Source organism: Eumetopias jubatus, unplaced genomic scaffold (assembly GCF_037043125.1).
Source record: "Eumetopias jubatus isolate StellerSeaLion01/CBP00866 unplaced genomic scaffold, mEumJub1_p1.0 scaffold_13, whole genome shotgun sequence".
NCBI lineage: Eukaryota > Metazoa > Chordata > Mammalia > Carnivora > Otariidae > Eumetopias > Eumetopias jubatus.
The window spans coordinates 71036025-71056376 of NW_028274819.1; the positions used below are offsets into that span (position 1 = coordinate 71036025).

A 20352-nucleotide genomic window follows, 5' to 3' on the forward strand; every position below is an offset into this window, starting at 1 on the left:
GTAGGAGAAAAAATACAACTTCAAAGAGATAAGGAAAATTTAAGGAAGATAGGTAGGTTTTTACTGTATAATAATATAGTAAATTAGAATGTAGGCTCTCAGAACTAGTTTAAATCATGGCTTTGCCAGAGGGTACTACATGACCTGGAGCAAGTTACTGACTACCCTGTGCCTCAACTGCATCCTTTGTAAATAGAAGGTGATCTAAATAATACATATCTCACTGGTTATTGTAAAGATTAAATGAGGTAATTTGGGCAAGGCAAAGACCCCTGGTTGCCTACTCTTTATCTCGTTTCCCTTTTTCATTCCAATTTTGGGGTGGTGTGATAGTAATGTTTAGGAAAACTAGGCATAGGATGTGTTGGGTTGAGATTCTGAGAAGTTCCTTGAAAGGGAGGCTGACTTGGCTGGCATGTAACTTTCATGGGTGGATGAGGATGGGATGGCTAGGGTTGGCTGGGGATGGCTGGGGATGGGATGAGGATGTGGTGGCTACAGCTGAAGTAGTCATCTTGCAACCCTGAGAGGGAAAGGGAGGAGACCCCTCAGATGTGATACGCTGGCAACAAATTCCCGCCATCAAGTATCTTGGTATTTCTGGTTACGTGAGAAAAATAAGCGTCCATCATTTTTAGCTATGTTTCTATTTTATGTAGCTGAATGTTAATATACATGATAAGCTTTTCACATTGTACCTGGACACACTAAGCATTTGATAAATCTTAGGTATTAAGTTTTAAGATATTAAGTTGTAAGATAGTTGTAATTCACATCCATTTAATGCTAATGTAAAGTTGCTATTTTTGGAAAATTATTTGCCTTTCTTATCTTTATTTGATTAGCTTTTACTTTAAAAATTCTTCTAATTAAAAAAAAAAAAAATCAAAAACTATCTCAGACCCTTACCTCCAAATCTTAAAATGAGATGTAGTAACAGATACTCTTCACTGAACATTTAGTTTAATACAGGGTCTATACTTGTTCTGTGTACCCCTTCCCTCCTAATCCACACAACAGCTTTCACAGGAGGTAAAATCTCCCCCTTACTGCATTGGGAGCTAGATCCCAAAAATGCTATGTAAGTTTTCTCAAGGCCACACTTCTATTAAAGGGAAAGACTCATCCAATTCCTTATAAAGTCTGACTCCAAAGTTCATTTTCTTAGTGATCACATACTAACCCTACAGTCAGTTGTAAATTATTTTGGTTAGGGGTAATACAGAAAGGCAAATTAATTTTGAAAAGGGCACATTGTGCCAAGGAACTCCTGGAAAATCCTCCTTTGCAGGCTAGAATGTTTTGGGGCCATCCTTCATATAACAATTCTTCCTTTATCTGGGAAAAAGATGGATGTCATGAATTGTTTCTCTGGAGATGATGGTGTTGAAGTTTTAAACCATTCCACTCCCAGGAGATAATCACATCAGTAAAAACAGCAAGAAGTGGGAGGGAGTTAAAAAGCCTGAGATGGTCTTCAAAATCTTTCTATCTTGCTCTAATGGTCCTCAAATGTTAGTGTGCATCAGAATTTTCTGGAAGGTTTGTTAAACACAGAGTGCTCGGCCCCACCCCCAGATTTTCTGTCAGTAAGTATGGTCTGAAGTCCTAGAATCTGTATTTCTAACAATATTCCATGTTGCATTTATGTTGCTGGTAAAGCAGATAAGAAGGATGGGAGGTGAGCCAGTACAGGTGGTGAGTTTGAATATGTTGATCAGGGTAAGCCCTTAACATTTGAGTTAAGACTTGGTGAGAGTAGTAAGTAGGTGGTGGTCCACAATGTTTGGACTTCTTTTTTTTAAGAATATTTAAAAGATTTATTTATTTATTTGAGAGAGAAAGAGAGAGCAAGCACGAGCACGAGCACAGGGGAGGGGCAGAGGGAGAGGGAGAAGCAGACTCCCCCACTACGCAGGGAGCCCAATGACATGGGGTTAGATTCCAGGACCCCAAGATCATGACCTGAGCCAAAGGCAGACGCTTAACCCACTGAACCACCCAGGTGCCCCTTGTCTGGATTTTAGGAGCAACTTAAGGAAAGAAACTTTACCAGCAAAGGGCTAAGAAATCTCTGTAATTAATGTGTGATTATTACTTAATGCAATCTCATGCATAAATAAAAGCAACACTGTTTAAAAAACCACTTTGATGTTTGTTTCTTGAAATTCTGAATTATTCAATCAGTCTTAATTAATTAATTAATTTAGGGTCTGCAAAGAAAAAAACTCTTTGACAAGGAATTCCAATAAACAGACATATTGTTAAAATTTATGACTTGATAAATTTAATATAAGACTGTTTTAAAATTCACCTCAGTTATAGAGGGCATAAACTGTTTCTGAAATCATGGTTTCACTCTGATGACACCTCACTCTTGTAGAGCTGGGAACATTGTTGACGAGCTAGAAATCACCTATGCAAAAAGGAGGTAGTTCTAGTCCAAGGAAGTTAAGGTGGGATTTTAAGATTTGTAACAAAGGAAGAACTTCAGGTCACTTTCTCTCTCACCTGACAGACAATCTCTGTGTCAAACCAAACAAATAAACAACAACCCCAAAACTTAAAACAAATGCTATTGGAGAAGATATGTGATGGTGGGGAATGGAGGATGGGTCAGAACAAAGAAAGTAGACAGCTCTCAAAGGCACTAGATAGAGAATCACATGTGCTTACCTTACCCCCTAGAAAGTGTTTACTTTCTCAGCTTGTTTTGAGATTTCAGCTGCCTGGCCCCCAGCGACAAGCTCCTCTTGGCCCTACCCTTGAACCAGTTCTTACTTGAGTCCAAGATCAGCTATCCTCTCACTCAGTACCGAGGCATCCTTATTGCTTGCCCACTAGCCTTGCACTAACAGAGTTTCTGGACTTATTACATGTCTGAGCCAGTCTTTACGAGTTCAGGACTACCTCAGTTTTTGTAGGACTGTTTACGGGTTTTGGTGGTCCCCTTGGCTTTTGCAGTCCTGATGGCAGGGTTTCTACATGTGAATGTCAGCCCAGAGGTTGGGACCTACTACCTATTGAGAGACCAGCTTAATTCTGAGATCTTGCTTGCCTACGTTCACAAATATCAAAAGAATTGGGAATCCTCATTACTGCATTCCATACTCTCGTCAGAACATCAGTTTGTTAGCTCTCTTGCCAGACAGGTACTGGTATATCACCTACTATATGAAAGAAAACCTAAGTTTAGGGATGAGAAGAGGAGAAACAGTAATCCTTTAATGAACGGCAATACTAAAACATTAGGTATATTGGGAAGAACATGATGCACTGCTGTAATTGTAGAAACTGTACAGAGCTACCTTTGTCAGGCAGAACAGTGTGTCCCTTCTGGCAGGATCTAGACTAGACTGAAGACAGTAAGGCAGACCATGTGGTAGAAACTTTCCCCTGCCCTGATGTAAGGCATAGCTTTGAGAAAAGGCAGAAGAGAGCCAAGAATGAGGATGATGGTGAGAATTCACATTTGCAAGATGTGAATTTACATTTACATCATTTTATTTATTGAATGATCACAAAGTTTTACAAGGGCGAATTATGCTAGGCACTGTGCATTCCTCAAAGCAACATTAGAAGGAAGCTACTTGTGAAGTAGTAAAAAATATTTATATTGGTCTCTGCCCCTGGTTCCTGACACAGAGCTCCTAAGATCTTTGTAATTTTCTGAGTAGTAGACTCATCTGACACAAAGTTCCTAAATCTCTTAGAATTTCCTGGGTGATGGGAACCCATTTTGTTCTAATGAGGTGACTCTTGGTAGGCTCATCAATGGGGATTGCTCACCAGAAACACCAAGACAGGGGCACCTGGGTGGCTCAATTAGTTAAGCACCTGACTCTTGATTTCAGCTCAGGTCATGATCTCAGGGTAGTGGGATTGAGTCCCATCATGTTCTGCGGGGTGCCTGCTTAAGATTCTCTGCCCCTCCCCCCCTGTGTGTGCACTCTCTCTCTCTCTCCAAAATAAATAAATAAATCTTTAAAAAGAAAGGAGGAAAGAAAGAAAGAAAAGAAAGAAAGAAGAAAAAGAAAGAAAGAAAGAAAAGAAAGAAAGAAGAAAGAAAAAGAAAGAAAGAAAGAGAAAGAAAGGAAGGAAGGAAGGAAGAAGAAAGAAAGAAAGAAAGAAAGAAGAAAGAAAGAAAGAAAGAAAGAAAGAAAGAAAGAAAGAAAGAAAGAAAGAAAGAAAGAAAGAAAGAAAAAGAAAAAAAGAAAGAAAGAGATACACACCAGGCCATGACTAAAAGTTTGGAATGTTTAGCCCTACCCTCTGGTTTCTGGAGAGGGAAGAGGAGCTGGAAATGAATTTAATAATCAATCATGCCTCTGTGATGAAACTTCCATAAAAACCCCAATGGTTGACTTACTTCACTCAGCATAACGCCCTCCTTTACATGGACATTATTTACATGCCCAGAGTTTTTGTTCCTATGCTCTTCCTTGGACCAATTTAACACTCCTTAGGCACAGCATAAAAGGAATTCTATTATCCTTTCTCTGTTCTATCAGCACATCTAAAACTCTACTCCCAAACTAGACATTACATGGGCAATGGGAGGATGCAAATGCTTAATATTCTATAACCTAAATAAGCCAATTGTATTTAATCCAGAATTTTTATATAAATATTATTCAGACCCAGAAAACTTTAATTGGCATATTTTCATTGGATGGTTCAGAAAACTGAAACTCATAATATTAAGTGATCACCAAAGCAGTGACTCACATCAGCGTCTAGTGATAATCTAGAAATATTAAATAAATAGTTCTTCCCCAAATATTATTAAGGGCAGAGTGATAAAGGTATCCTGATATAAGAATTATCCTCCTCCAAGATTAATGAACAATCTATTTCCCTAATGAGTTTGGAAACATGCAAATCTAGTTAATGCTATATGCAATTTTAAATGAATAATAACATTTGCAGCTAGATATGAAGTATTGCTATGTGTCAAGCTCAGTTCTAAATATTTTTTGTTTATTAATTTATTTAATCTTCATAACACCCCTGAGTGGTAGGTCTTATTATCTCTCCCCTTTTACAGAGGTGGAAACTGAGGCACAGAGGGTTAGATGACCTAAGTCACAAGGCACAGCTGGTGAGGCAGTCTGCACTCTTACTCACCCCAACACAGTGTATGTGGCATCAATGGATGACTTTTATTCTTTTAGTCCACAGATGTCCCCCAAAAAACAAAACAAAGAAACAAAAATCTACCCTAAGGATTAGACACTGACAAAGGATTGTCACATGGTATCTCTGTTAAATATCAGAATGATATCATAACATCACTATGGGAAAAGTAACCTAAGAGCAAGAAGGATATGTGTAAGAACATACAGCTGAGGAAACCTAGAGAAATAGCGGGAAACAGATTACCAATAAGTAATCTGAGAAGCAACTGTGATTCCCCTCTTCAAGCAAAGGTATCAGGTGGATAGAAAGCCTAAGAGGTAGAACAGGCATCACTGGCCTCTGCAAACAGCAGCTGGGAGCAAAAGTACTGACAGACATGTGTCAATCCCTTCAGGCTCCTCCATGCTCCCGGTCATGAAAAGTAATGTATGCATGGAATGATGTCCAGGCCTTGTATGTCCCTCAGGAGGGTCCCCATGAGTGGACTAGAAGATTATTGCCAGAGAGTAAATCTGGATTAATATCAAAGACAATAAACAGATAATTCGGATTCTGTATTATTGTTATCAGAGGTAAGTCAATATTATCAAAGCTAAGTATTAGGGAAAAATTATTCTAGAAAGTGAAGTTCAGTGGATACTTGAATAAATTGCCAAGTCAATCAAAGAATGAGTCAATTAGCATAGTGATTGGTTTTGATGAAATGTGTATAAGCCAAGCTCTAATTCTTTAAGTTGGTGACCTTCCTTTTCTCTATCAGATACCAGTTTGTTCCTTCTTCAGCTTGTTGTAGACTTAGAGTAAGACATTCATGAAGTAGAGGGTACTCCAAGCTTCTACAGGAGGGATTGAGATATAGGCATTCATCAGCTTTTCGGGAAAAGGATGCCTAATATAAAACATCCTACTTCCTTATTCTCTGGGAAGATGAAGGCATATTCCTTCAACCAATAAGTACACTTGTGGCATCTAAAAGAAGAGAAGGTCTGCCCTGTATAAGAAAGGGTCAGATTTCACTTCCCATAATTATCAAGATAGTAAAGAATACACAGAAATTACTAAAATTATATCTAACAGGTGGTTATCTGAAAACCACTTATTACAATATGAATGAATCCTTGCATTCAAAGGATAGAAACCAGGAAACCAGATGAGGGATCACCCACAAAATACCGCTGTTGATAAAGAATCAAGCAAAAAGAGGCCAACCAGACACCGATGCAGGTAATTTACCGTTTGCACTCTACAAATATTCCTACTCAGAGCTGGGCTCTACTGCAGGCAAGGCTTTTTTCTCTGACCCAGCTGTGAGGACACTGAGACATTATAGTGCAGGAGATGCCCTCATTAAGTAGGTTAGGGTATTCTAGCTTTTTCAGAAATCCTTAGAAAGGAAACATTTTGTTTTTGTCCCCGCCAACCTCCCCCATCACTACACCCATCCCCTTCCCAATATCCAGTGAACTCCTAGTGCTTACTTGGGATACTTTCTAGATTGAATGAAGGGCAGAATCTCGGAGTCTTGATTAGATGATGGAAGTAGTAAATCTCGAAACCGTTCTGTCAAAAAAAAACATCAAGTTGTAAAAAGATAAAAGTCATGAAAATAATTTCAAAATGCAATTATTACCTATTGTTTTAATTTGTCCATTATTTTGGCTGCACATCCTTTATTAGAAATGTGCCCACCATTTTGTATAGTACTGACATATGTCAATTTCACTTTAATGACTATATCTTTTTATGATTAAGATATTCCCACAACTGCCAATACAAAAATAAATAGTATTCATTAATATAGACTAGTAAAATCTTATAATTGAAAGATTAGAGGAAACACTCATGACCAATAAATATACCTAAGAAATATGCAATCTCATTAGTAACCTGGAAAGTGCTAATCAAAGCCACATCCCATTAGATAGCATTCATATATTATGTGGCATTTGATTGACAGAAATAAATCTCACAAGACCAAGTGTTAGAGAAGATGTGGATCAACATAAGCTCTCATATAGTTCTGGTGAGAATGCAAGTTGGTACAATAGCTTTGGAAAACAATTTGCGATTATCTTCTAAGTTTAACCTCTGTGTACCCTATGAGCCAATATTTCCATTCCCAGGTATATACTCCACAGAAACTTTCACATAATGTCTTAGGCAGCAAGTAAAAGAAAATTCATAGCAGCACTGTTCATTACAACATAAAGAGAAACCACTCAATTGTCCAAAAACAGGAGAATGGACAATTTGCAGCACATATACACATGGAATATTAATTGAAGTGAAACTGAATGAAATCAGTTACAAATAAAAACATAGTAAAATGGTGAGTGAGTGGAAAAAAATACTAGTAGGTTACATACAGAAAAATATCATTTGTTGAGTTAAAAAACAACTAAGCAAAGTATTGTTTAGAAATGTTATGTATAAAACAAAGCAATCCAGTGAAAAAAAGAATAATATCCATAATCCAGGATAATGGTTATCTTTTAGAAGGGGTAAGAAGATGAAATAGGAGAAAAGCAAAAGGTAGGTCATCATTGTTAATACTTTACATCTTTATGAAATATATGAAATTTAGATACATATATAAATATATCTATAGCATCATAAAGGAGTAAATGAATGAATGTGGGTCAGGGATTGTCCAATGATGACATTAGCCCATGAACCAAAACTTTGACTAATAAAATTCTGTGCTTATTAAGCTCACAATGAAGGAAGGAGGGAGAGGAAGAGAAAGAGAAGGAGGAGAAAAGAAGTTAGGGAAGGGGAGAGGGGTGAGAGAAAGGAAATGGGGGGGAGGAAAAAGAAGAATGTGGAGGAAGGAAGAATCCTCAGTTCTACTTTAGAAATAGTTGTACTGAATAATTATCTGCATTGCATAGAGTAGTCTATCATTCTGAGGCTGATCCCATGTTTCCAGAACTAGGTACTCATTACTTCTAGTCATCCCTATTGAGAAGGCTTCCTTGATCCCTCCTCTTTCTTTTCTTCTTCCTCCAAAATCTGGAATAGATGGCCCTACTGTTTGTACTCCTAGTATACTCCATGCTTACACTCTCACAGAATGTTTCAGACTACATTTTTATTGTTAGATACAATTGTCTATCCACCTCTCCTTCTCCTTCTAGTAGATGGGTATTGCATTACCTGGATATAGAACATTATCTGATACCCATTAAGATGTTAGATAAATATTAGTTGAAACAATATTTCTATTTTTTTCTGCATAAAGAAAGTCGCCAAGGTTAATCATAATGCCTTTCAGAAAAGCCCAACTGGTCATCTATCAACCATGAAAAGCAAGGGTACCGGAGCTCCAGCCTTGACAGAGTCATAGGGTCAGGCTGAGAGAGAGTGCAAAGCCGAAGCTCCAAGCTGCTGTAAATCCATCACTAACCGAAGGTGCACAATTTCCACAAAATACTGAAAATTTGGAGTTGATGACAATCGTCACTTCCCGGTTACTGAATAGCCGGATGTTAAACACTGGTGAACACAGTGGTTAGAAAGCATGCTGAGAAGCAGGATGGGGATTTATCTCCATATTTATTACAACACATTGAATTGGATGTTTAACTGACCTCTAGTCTGTTGCTTCTTATCAGCACTCTGACGTTCTTACTGTATACTTGGGGAGAAACTGAGAAGATCCTAAGAGAGGTGGTTGTACTGTAGAGTCCACAGATCTAAGAAAACACAATTTCTTTTTCTCCTTCAAGTACACATTTTTAGTTCATATTTTAAAAATTAAATTATATCGACTGCTACTTTTAATGAGCAGAATTAATGTTTATTTCAATGAAATGACTAGTAAATTCTTCCGATGGGACCCTTGTCTTTCAGTACACATCCCAGTTTATGTAGCATTTCATTAAATGAGTCATTTGCAGTGTTTCTCCTTTTCCCCTTTCCCCTTCCATTTATCCCTTTCCTAAACAAATCTTGAAAAACAGAGCCAAAACCCAACCACAAACATGAACTTCACATCAAGTAAAGAAAGAACTGTTCAAACAGCTACATTGAATATGATATATCCTTGGGTGCTAACAATATAAATTGAAGTTTTACTGAATGATTCTCAAACTGATTGCAAGGAAAAGAAAAATCAGAATCCTTAATGCAAACAACCATAACATAATACAGCTGGAGGCTTTTCCCTGTTTCTATAATCACAAAAAACATTTGACTATAAATTTGAAAGACAATCTCTAGAGATAACATTATATTGATAGGATTTAAAACACATACACACACACACACACACACACACACACACACACACACACAGAGCAAAATTAGCATATAAGAAATTACTTGCAAATCCACCCAAACTATAAAATCTATAATGAATATTCTTACATTTGAAGCATCCTTTAATCTGATATCATAAATGCAAGCAACACCAAGCAAACATGAAGATCCTTCAGTAGCTACCATGAATGTAAAAAAAAAGTTCATACATATACAAAAAAAATAGCTGCTTAAAATTATATCCTTTTAAAATGTTTATTTTTATTATATTCATAAATTCCTAAATATGAACAATTAACTTTATCCCATACAGGTATAATGATTGTTTACTTTTTATGAGAATAAAAATAAATGATAAAAAGTATCCTTAGAAAAATCCAAGTAAATGAAAAATTGTTTAGTCTCCCAGATTTCTGCTTATCAACTAATTAATTAGCATCCCATTGTTTATCTGATGCTGGGAAAAAAAGACCAAAATAAACTGGTGTTTCCTCTGTTCAATAGCAGAATTTTTAAAATAATACTTCTCTTGCTGCAAATGTCACACCAGATGATCTGCTTTCTCAGGAGGCCCAAAGTCTATTTCTTAGGAAAATGGCAGTTATCCAAACACTAGATCTCAACCCTTTCACTGGGCTCCTAGAATAATTTCATTAAAGCCACTGAAAAGAACCAGAGGATTTTCTGAAAGGTTGTATCTTGATGAGTTGACTAATGATGAGATAATGTCTGAACATGATTGTCTACCAGTCGGGGATATATCTTAATTAAAATAAGCTTTTGTAGACTTTCACCTACTCTTCTGTTCTCCCATTCAATCAATGAAAAGATTGTGAGGCTCTCAGACCTGGATGGCATACTACACATGATTACACTATTTTGGGCTCTCTGGACAATCAATTGTGAGACAATACACTTAATTATTCAAAATCAAAGATGAGAAAAATAAAATAATCTTTCCAATTCGAATTCAAACTTTTTTGTATATTTATTGTGACTCAATTCTTTATCTTCCCCTTTGTGAAAAGTGGCCACGTTGTAATCCTCCTTCAAATGCAGAATGTAACAAATGCAATACAAATTTGCATAACAACAAAAGACCAATATGCAAATATGTTTCTGAGATGAGAAGACAATAAAATCTTCCTACCACTATAAAAAAAAAGAAAGAAGTTAAATAAGGGCAGAAAAGAAAATAAAAAGATGATGCCCTCCTTCTGTAGTCCAAAAGTCCTTTGTATCTGAAGATGTGATCATAGCCACCTAATGTGTGTCTCAAGTAAGAACCTGAGAAACAGCTGTTGTTTGCTGGAGGAACTCTGTGGAGATTTTGCCAATTCTAAATCACTGTTTCTTTCCAAGTAATCCCCTTTCCTTACCTTTGCTTCTCCATAGTCTCCACTATGGAAATGAATGTTTTAACTACTTTAAGTATTACATCATCATGGTCAAGGAAAGAAAACCAAATAAAACATCTCTAAAGAGTGATAATATTGCTCTAAAAAACCTGGTAAGAAGTTATTGGGATTTTTATTATTAGATACAAATTTTCTCCTCTTTTTTTAATGCTCATATTACACTTGATTTGCCTGTTTTAATTTCTTTCCTCAGAAAGCATTAAGACAAAATCCTTAAGGGGTATTAAACAGATTCATTAGAGACTTAAACTTAGTTTTAAAAATAACTAGCATCATGTAACAAAGTATTAGAAGTTATAAATGTTGTAAGGAAATAGACATCATCCCCATGCTCTTAGTCTTCAAGCAAAATCCGTAAATGATTACACTATAATATTTCTATTATTTTACAGGAAAAACTGAAGATTATCTCATAATACAGGCAGGGTTATAAGTGAGTATGCATGATACAGGGCATAGCAAGAATGAATCTCTCTTTACTATATAGTTTGCAGTACTTAGAGCAACAGGGTATAATAGAAAAGATACCAAACTGGTTGTCAGAAAGTCTGAGGTTCTCCACCTACTTCTTCCTCTGTTCTTAATTCCTTTGTTCAATTGACAAATGAGTTCAGTGATCTTTAAGCCAACTTTCAACTTTGAAACCCTTATATGCTTAAGGACAGGATAGGGATCTTGCCAAAGCCACTGAAGGGGAGGGTGGCTATATGTCTTGGTTTGCCTGGGACGGTGTTGGTTCATGCTTGCTAGCATTCTGCTCGATTTAGTATTCATCTCCAAATCTTATTTCTAAATTAAATGTTACTAATGAAATATGCTAGGGGGCTGTGGTTTATACAGAGAAGTCTCCTCCCCCCCAATATTCTGCTTCAGTGAAGTGCTTGTGGTCCAGTTGTGGAGTAGGGTCAGCAGGTACCTCCAGCGGTCACTTACATCAGGGTCCACCTCAGATGCAAGGGAAAGAAATGACTTTCCCAGAACAGCTCATAGCCAGCGGCTGAAAAAGGCAGGGGTATTTCAGCTTTACAGAGGCCACACTGATGGGCAATATTTGCTCCAGAGCTTTCCGCCAGTTTGCTAAGGCTTGTAGAGTCTGCATGGTGGTTCAATTGTTGAGGAAGCTCAACCCAATCCCACATCCTTCCTTTTCCCTTCAGGGGTATTGGTCCCTAAGTAACACTTTAAATTCATAAGTTACTTCTCACACTCAGTTTCTGGCAAACCCAACCTGCAACACATGGGCTTGCTAGATCCCCACTTTCCACTTACAGCTTCTGCCATATTCTCCGCAACTACAGGGTAAGATGCATGTATGTGCGGTTAAGTGTGAATAAATAAATTTCATTTCCAGCCCTTTCCAGAAGTACTTATAACACCTTTGTTATAAGTACGGATGCCCATTGTTAAAATGAAGTGCTCTCAGACACACATACACCTTGGGACAAGTAACACCGTTCACTCTGGGCTGATGGTGGAAGAAATAAATAAATACCCTGCAGGCCCTGTGGTATACTAGCCAGTTGCCCTAGGCCCTGTGCTATAGTCCAAGAGATGCACACAGCCATCCAGCCTTCAGGGGATAGTGTCAGTGGGAAATGTAGGAAATTATAATTTAGACTACATGAAAACTATATAGGAACGAGAATTAAATACTCCACCCTAAAGTGTACACAGCAGGCTGAACACTCTTAATTTGTCCTTTTTTATGAAATACAATAAGTCATTTCAACAGTAATAATCTAAAACACATAATGATTAATAAAAAAGTAAATACTAAATTTATTTTACTTTTTCAAAAAAGTTGAACATGTACCTTGAACAAAATGTTTGTCAAGATTTGCCATCCACCCTGAGGCCATAATGATTTCCCTGAACACATGAAAATGTTCAAATCCATTGATAATGAATCAGCATCTACTTCACAAGTTACTCATTATTATGAAAACTATGCACAATGATGATAATTTAACACATAAATAGATAGAAGGTCCAGTAGGTGATCAATGTCATGAAAAAAACATGAGTTTGACAGTAACTGGGATCCATCCAGGTAGCCCAGTCTGTGCATAATGTCAAGTTACAGATTGGCCATTCATCAAAAGATAATAATAAAGCAATTCTAATTTCATATTACTGCTCAAAAACCAATCATTAATACATGGGAAGGTGGGGAAGAGGGAAGAGAGAGTATGTTATAGGTGCCTACAGACATCTTACACTCTCTCTTATGCTCCTTCCATTGATGCATACCTCAACGTTCTCTACCACAAGGCAGCTTTTATATCCCACAGGTCTCTGGCCTGTATGCTCAAGTTAGGAAATATTGGCATGTGTTTCATTTCTCTTTTTCTTTCCTATTTTTCCTCTCTGTATTCAATTTCCCGTTCTTTCACTTTTTTGTGAAAATCACTCATTCCAAAGAAAATTACTTTTTCTCACCTCTCTATTTAGTCATTCTCTACCCACCCCCCTTGACTCTACCTGTTGTCTATGATATATCAATAATCACTAAGGGCACAGAATTTAAAATTGGGAGTAAGGCTAATATTTTGAGTAGAAGGAATTTTTATCAATTAAAGCATACATTATTCATTTACTCACTCAGCAAACTTTTATTAAGTACCTATTATTTTTTTTAATTTTTTGTTATGTTAATCACCATATATTACATAATTTGTTTTGGTGTACTGTTCCATGATTCATTGTTTGTTCATAACACCCAGTGCTCCATGCAGAATGTGCCCTCCTCAATACCCATCACCAGGCTAACCCATCTCCCCAGGCCCTCCCCTCTAGAACCCTCAGTTTGTTTTTCAGAGTCCATCATCTCTCCTGGTTCGTCTCCCCCTCTGACTTACTCCCCTTCATTCTTCCTCTCCTGCTATCTTCTTCTTTTTCTTTTTCTTAAAATATGTTGCATTATTTGTTTCAGAAGTACAGATCTGTGATTCAACAGTCTTACACAATTCACAGCGCTCACCGTAGCACATATCTTCCCCAATGTCCATCACCCAGCCACCCCATCCCTCCCACCCCCGACCACTCCAGCAACCCTCAGTTTGTTCCTGAGATTAAGAATTCCTCAAATCAGTGAGGTCATATGATACATGTCTTTCTCTGATTGACTTATTTCACTCAGCATAACACCCTCCAGTTCCATCCACATCGTTGCAAATGGCAAGATCTCATTCCTTTTGATGGCTGCATAATATTCCATTGTGTATATATACCACCTCTTCTTTATCCATTCATCTGTCGATGGACATCTTGGCTCTTTCCACACTTTGGCTATTGTGGACATTGCTCCTATAAACATTGGGGTGCACGTACCCCTTCGGGTCCCTACATTTGTATCTTTGGGGTAAATACCCAGTAGTGCAATTGCTGGATCGAATGGTAGCTCTAATTTCAACTGTTTGAGGAACCTCCATACTGTTTTCCAGAGTGGTTGCACCAGCTTGCATTCCCACCAACAGTGTAGGAGGGTTCCCCTTTCTCCACATCCCCGCCAACATCTGTCGTTCCCTGACTTGTTAATTTTAGCCATTCTGACGGGTGTGAGGTGGTATCTCATTGAGGTTTTGATTTGGATTTCCCTGATGCTGAGAGATGTTGAGCACTTTTTCATGTGCCTGTTGGCCATTTGGATGTCTTCTTTGGAAAAATGTCTGTTCATGTCTTCTGCCCATTTCTTGATTGGATTATTTGTTCTTTGGGTGTTGAGTTGGATAAGTTCTTTATAGATTTTGGATACTAGCCCTTTATCTGATATGTCATTTGCAAATAGTTTCTCCCATTCTGTTGGTTGTCTTTTGGTTTTGTGGACTGTTTCTTATGCTGTGCAAAAGCTTTTTGTCTTGATGAAATCCCAATAGTTCATATTTGCCCTGGCTTCCTGTGCCTTTGGTGATGTTTCTAGGAAGAGGTTGCTGCGGCTGAGGTCGAAGAGGTTGCTACCTGTGTTCTCCTTTAGGATTTGGATGGACTCCTGTCTCCCGTTTAGGTGTTTCAACCATTTGGAGTCTATTTTTGTGTGTGGTGTAAGGAAATGGTCCAGTTTCATTCTTCTGCATGTGGCTGTCCAATTTTCCCAACACCATTTGTTGAAGAGGCTGTCTTTTTTCCACTGGACATTCTTTCCTGCTTTGTCAAAGATAAGTTGACCATAGAGTTGAGGATCCATTTCTGGGCTCTCGATTCTGTTCCATTGATCTATGTGTCTGTTTTTGTGCCAGTACCATACTGTCTTGATGATGACAGCTTTGTAATAGAGCTGGAAGTCCGGAATTGTGATGCCGCCAGCTTTGCTTTTCTTTTTCAATATTCCTCTGGCTATTCGGGGTCTCTTCTGGTTCCATACAAATTTTAGGATTGTTTGTTCCATTTCTTTGAAAAAAGTGGTTGGTATTTTGATGGGGATTGCATTGAATGTGTAGATTGCTCTAGGTAGCATTGACATCTTCACAATGTTGGTTCTTCCAATCCCTGAGCATGGAACGTTTTTCCATTTCTTTGTGTCTTCTTCAATTTCTTTCCTGAGTATTTTATAGTTTTCTGAGTACAAATCCTTTGCCTCTTTGGTTAAATTTATTCCTAGGTATCTTATGCTTTTGGGTGCAATTGTGAATGGGATCGACTCCTTGATTTGTCTCTCTTCTGTCTTGTTGTTGGTGTATAGGAATGCCACTGATTTCTGTGCATTGATTTTATAGCCTGCTACTTGACTGAATTCCTGTATGAGTTCTAGCAGTTTTGGGGTGGAGTCTTTTGGGTTTTCCACATAAAGTATCATATCATCTGCAAAGAGTGAGAGTTTGACTTCCTCTTTGCCGATTTGGATGCCTTTGATTTCTTTTTGTTGTCTGATTGCTGTGGCTAGGACTTCTAATAATATGTTGAATAGCAGTGGTGAGAGTGGACATCCCTGCCGCGTTCCTGACCTTAGGGGAAAAGCTCTCAGCTTTTCCCCATTGAGAATGATATTCGCTGTAGGTTTTTCGTAGATAGCTTTTATGATATTGAGGTATGTACCCTCTCTCCCAATACTCTGAAGAGTTTTGATCAAGAAAGGATGCTGTACTTTGTCAAATGCTTTTTCTGCATCTATTGAGAGGATCATATGATTCTTGTTCTTTCTTTTGTTAATGTATTGTATCACGTTGATTGATTTGCGGATGTTGAACCAGCCTTGCAGCCCAGGGATAAATCCCACTTGGTCGTGGTGAATAATCCTTTTAATGTACTGTTGGATCCTATTGGCTAGTATTTTGGTGAGAATTTTTACATCCATGTTCATCAAGGATATTGGTCTGTAATTCTCCTTTTTGATGGGATCTTTGTCTGGTTTTGGGATCAAGGTAATGGTGGCCTCATAAAATGAATTTGGAAGTTTTCCTTCCATTTCTATTTTTTGGAACAGTTTCAGGAGAATAGGTATTAATTCTTCTTTAAATGTCTGATAGAATTCCCCTGGGAAGCCATCTGGCCCTGGGCTTTTGTTTCTTGGGAGATTTTTGATGACTGCTTCCATTTCTTTAGTGGTTATAGGTCTGTTCAGGTTTTCTCTTTCTGCCTGGTTCAGTTTTGGTAGTTGATACATCTCTAGGAATGCACCCATTTCTTCCAGGTTATCTAATTTGCTGGCATAGAGTTGCTCATAATATGTTCTTATAATTGTTTGTATTTCTTTGGTGTTGGTTGTGATCTCTCCTCTTTCATTCATGATTTTGTTGATTTGGGTCATTTCTCTTTTCTTTTTGATCAGTCTGCCCAGGGGTTTATCAATCTTGTTAATTCTTTCAAAGAACCAGCTCCTAGTTTCGTTGATCTGTTCTACTGTTCTTTTGGTTTCTATTTCATTGATTTCTGCTCTGATCTTTATTATTTCTCTTCTCCTGCTGGGTTTAGGCTTTATTTGCTGTTCTTTCTCCAGCTCCTTTAGGTGTAGGGTTAGGTTGTGTATTTGAGACCTTTCTTGTTTCTTGAGAAAGGCTTGTATTGCTATATACTTTCCTCTCAGGACTGCCTTTGCTGTATCCCAAAGATTTTGGACAGTTGTGTTTTCATTTTCATTGGTTTCCATGAATTTTTTTAATTCTTCTTTAATTTCCTGGTGTACCCATTTATTCTTTAATAGGATGCTCTTTAGCCTCCATATATTTGAGTTCTTTCCGACTTTCCTCTTGTGATTGAGTTCTAGTTTCAAAGCATTGTCGTCTGAAAATATGCAGGGAATGATACCAATCTTTTGGTACCGGTTGAGACCTGATTTGTGACCTAGGATGTGATCAATTCTGGAGAATGTTCCATGGGCACTAGAGAAGAATGTGTATTCCGTTGCTTTGGGATGGAATGTTCTCAATATGTCTGTGAAGTCCATTTGGTCCAGTGTGTCATTTAAAGTCTTTATTTCCTTGTTGATCTTTTGCTTAGATGATCTGTCCATTTCAGTCAGGGGGGTCTTAAAGTCCCCCACTATTATTGTATTGTTGTCAATGTGTTTCTTTGCTTTTGTTATTAATTGCCTTATATAATTGGCTGCTCCCATGTTCGGGGCATAGATATTTACAATTGTTAGATCTTCTTGTTGGATAGACCCTTTAAGTAGGATATAGTGTCCTTCCTCATCTCTTATTACAGTCTTTGTTTTAAAATCTAGTTTGTCTGATATAAGGATTGCCACCCCAGCTTTCTTTTCGTGTCCATTAGCCTGGTAAATGGTTTTCCACCCCCTCACTTTCAATCTGGGGGTGTCTTTGGGTCTAAAATGAGTCTCTTGCAGACAGCATATGGATGGGTCTTGTTTTTTAATCCAATCTGATAGCCTGTGTCTTTTGATTGGGGCATTGAGCCCATTTACATTCAGGGTAACTATTGAAAGGTATGAATTTAGTGCCATTGTATTGCCTGTAAGGTGACTGTTACTGTATGTTGTCTGTGTTCCTTTCTGATCTTTGCTGCTTTTAGGCTCTCTCTTTGCTTAGAGGACCCCTTTCAATATTTCCTGGAGGGCTGGTTTCATGTTTGCAAATTCCTTTAGTTTTTGTTTGTTCTGGAAGCTTTTTATCTCTCCTATTTTCAATGACAGCTTAGCTGGATATAGTATTCTTGGCTGCATATTTTTCTCGTTTAGTGCTCTGAAGATATCTTGCCAGTCCTTTCTGGCCTTGCCATGTCTCTGTGGATAGGTCTGTTGCCAATCTAATATTTTTACCATTGTAGGTTACATATCTCTTCTCCCGAGCTGCTTTCAGGATTTTCTCTTTGTCTCTGAGACTCATAAGTTTTACTATTAGATGTCGGGGTGTTTACCTATTTTTATTGATTTTGAGAGGGGTTCTCTGTGCCTCCTGGATTTTGATGCCTGTTTCCTTCCTCACATTAGGGAAGTTCTCTGCTATTATTTGCTCCAATATACCTTCTGCCCCTCTCTCTCTTTCTTCTTCTTCTGGGATCCCAATTATTCTAATGTTGTTTCGTCTTATCGAATCACTTATCTCTTGAATTCTGCCCTCGTGATCCTATAGTTGTTTCTCCCTCTTTTTCTCAGCCTCTTTACTTTCCATCATTTGGTCTTCTATATCGCTGATTCTCTCTTCTGCCTCATTTATCCTAGCAGTTAGTGCCCCCATTTTTGATTGCACCTCATCAATAGCCTTTTTGATTTCGACTTGGTTAGATTTTAGTTCTTTTATTTCTCCAGAAAGGGTTTCTCTAATAACTTCCACGCTTTTTTCAAGCCCAGCTCGTATCTTTAAAGTCATGATTCTGAACTCTAGGTCCGACATCGTACTAATGTCCGTATTGAGTAGGTCCCTGGCTGACGGTACTACCTCTTGTTCTTTTTGCTGAGGTGATTTTTTTCGTCTTGTCATTTTGTCCAGAGGAGAATAGATGAATGAGAGAACAAAATGCTAACAGGTTTACAACGTCCCCAGCAAATATACTGTATACAAATCAGAAAAGACCTGAAACCAGGGGAAAAGAAAGGGAAAGAAAGAAAAAAGAAAGAGAAAAAAAAAAAAAAGAAAAAATAAAGATAAAAACAAAAACAGAACAATACAAAAAAAGCAGAATGTGATCAAATATGATCAGGCTAGTGCATAGATCAGTGCCACACACTAGATTTTGGGCGTATTTTGGTCTGTTAGAAAAAAGTGGCTCCTAAAATTTTAAAGGAAGAAAGACATATATGTACAAAATAAGGGTTGATACAATGAAGGGATAGAAGATGACTGTAAAGATGAAAATTATAAAAGATTTTATAAAAGGACTTGTTAAGATAAGAAGTTGTTTGAAAAAAGAAAGAAGATTAAAAAAAAAAAGAAAAGGAGAGAATGTGATCAGGCAGGAGACTAGAACAGAACCATACACTAGTGATTTAGGGTATATTTTTATCTGTTAGAAGAAACTGTATCTCAAAATTTTAAAGAGAGAACAACCTATATACATATATGCCAAAAATAAGGGTAACTACTATGAAGGGATAAAATATGACTCTAAAAATGAAAAATAAAAAATGTTTTTTTTTTTTAAAAAAGAGATTGATAAGATGTTGGTTGAAAAAGGGAAAAAGAAAAAGAAAAAAAAAACAGTTAACAAAAATTAGCTTTGATGAACTAATGAATCATGGTAAAAAAAAGCCATGAATTCTATGTGCAGTATTCCCCTAGCGCTGGAGTTCTCCCGTTCTCCTTGATCAGTAAACTTGGTCTTGGCTTGCTGGCTGTTCGTCCTGATCTTCTGGGGGAGGGGCCTGTTGCTGTGGTTTCCAAATGTCTTTGCCGGAGGCTGAATTGCCCCGCCCTTGTCGGTCCGGGCTAAGCAAGCTGCTCGGGTTTGATCTCAGGAGCTTTTGTTCCCTGCAAGCTCTCGGTACAGCCTTGGAGGACCAGGGCCAAAATGGTGGCCTCCCAATCTCCACCCGGAGGAGCTGAGAACTCGGGGCCCCGCTCCTCAGTTGCCCCCAGAGAAAAGCAGTCACTCCCTTGTCCCTGGTCTCCGGCCGCACTCCGTGCTCACCCGGCCTGTGACCGAGCGTTTGTATCTCTGGCACCCGACCCCGTGTGGAGTCTCCAAACCCAGCAGATCCCTGCGGTGCGTTCCTGCGCCGCTCCTCCCCGGGAAGGAAGGGGAGTCTCCCCGGATCTGCCGCCTGTTGGGTCCCTGCTGCAGGAGCAGTGGCCCGACTGGGCCGCGGATCACAGTTTATGGCAACCCCAAGCTGAGAGCCCGCGCCTCAGCTCCGTCTCTGCAGCTGGCTTCCCCGCTCCGATACCTGGGAGCTCCGGCGCACTCAGGCTCCCCTGGTCTTTCTGTGACCGCAAGGGTCCTGAGACCCCACTGTCCCGCGAGGGTTCCACCCCCGCTTAGCCACTGGAGTGACGTCCCTCAGCGGAGCCGACTTCTAAAAGGTCCGATTTTGTGCTCCACGGCTCTATCACTTGCCAGAAGCGGCCGGCGGAGGCCCCTCCCCCGCCGTCTATCCTCCCGAATATCGCCTCGGATTCACTTCTCCGCACGTCCTACCTTCCAG

General features: G+C 38.5%; 1 protein-coding gene across 2 annotated transcripts in view; it reads right to left on the minus strand.

The window, feature by feature from the left end:
• The window catches only part of NOX4 (NADPH oxidase 4), a 179082-nt gene that overhangs the window by 44316 nt on the left and 114414 nt on the right, over window positions 1-20352 (minus strand). For both annotated transcript variants that reach the window (XM_028091716.2, XM_028091715.2), the window contains exon 13: window positions 6618-6699. In XM_028091716.2, the coding sequence (XP_027947517.2) occupies window positions 6618-6699 (82 nt within the window). The remainder of the gene's footprint in view (window positions 1-6617; window positions 6700-20352) is intronic.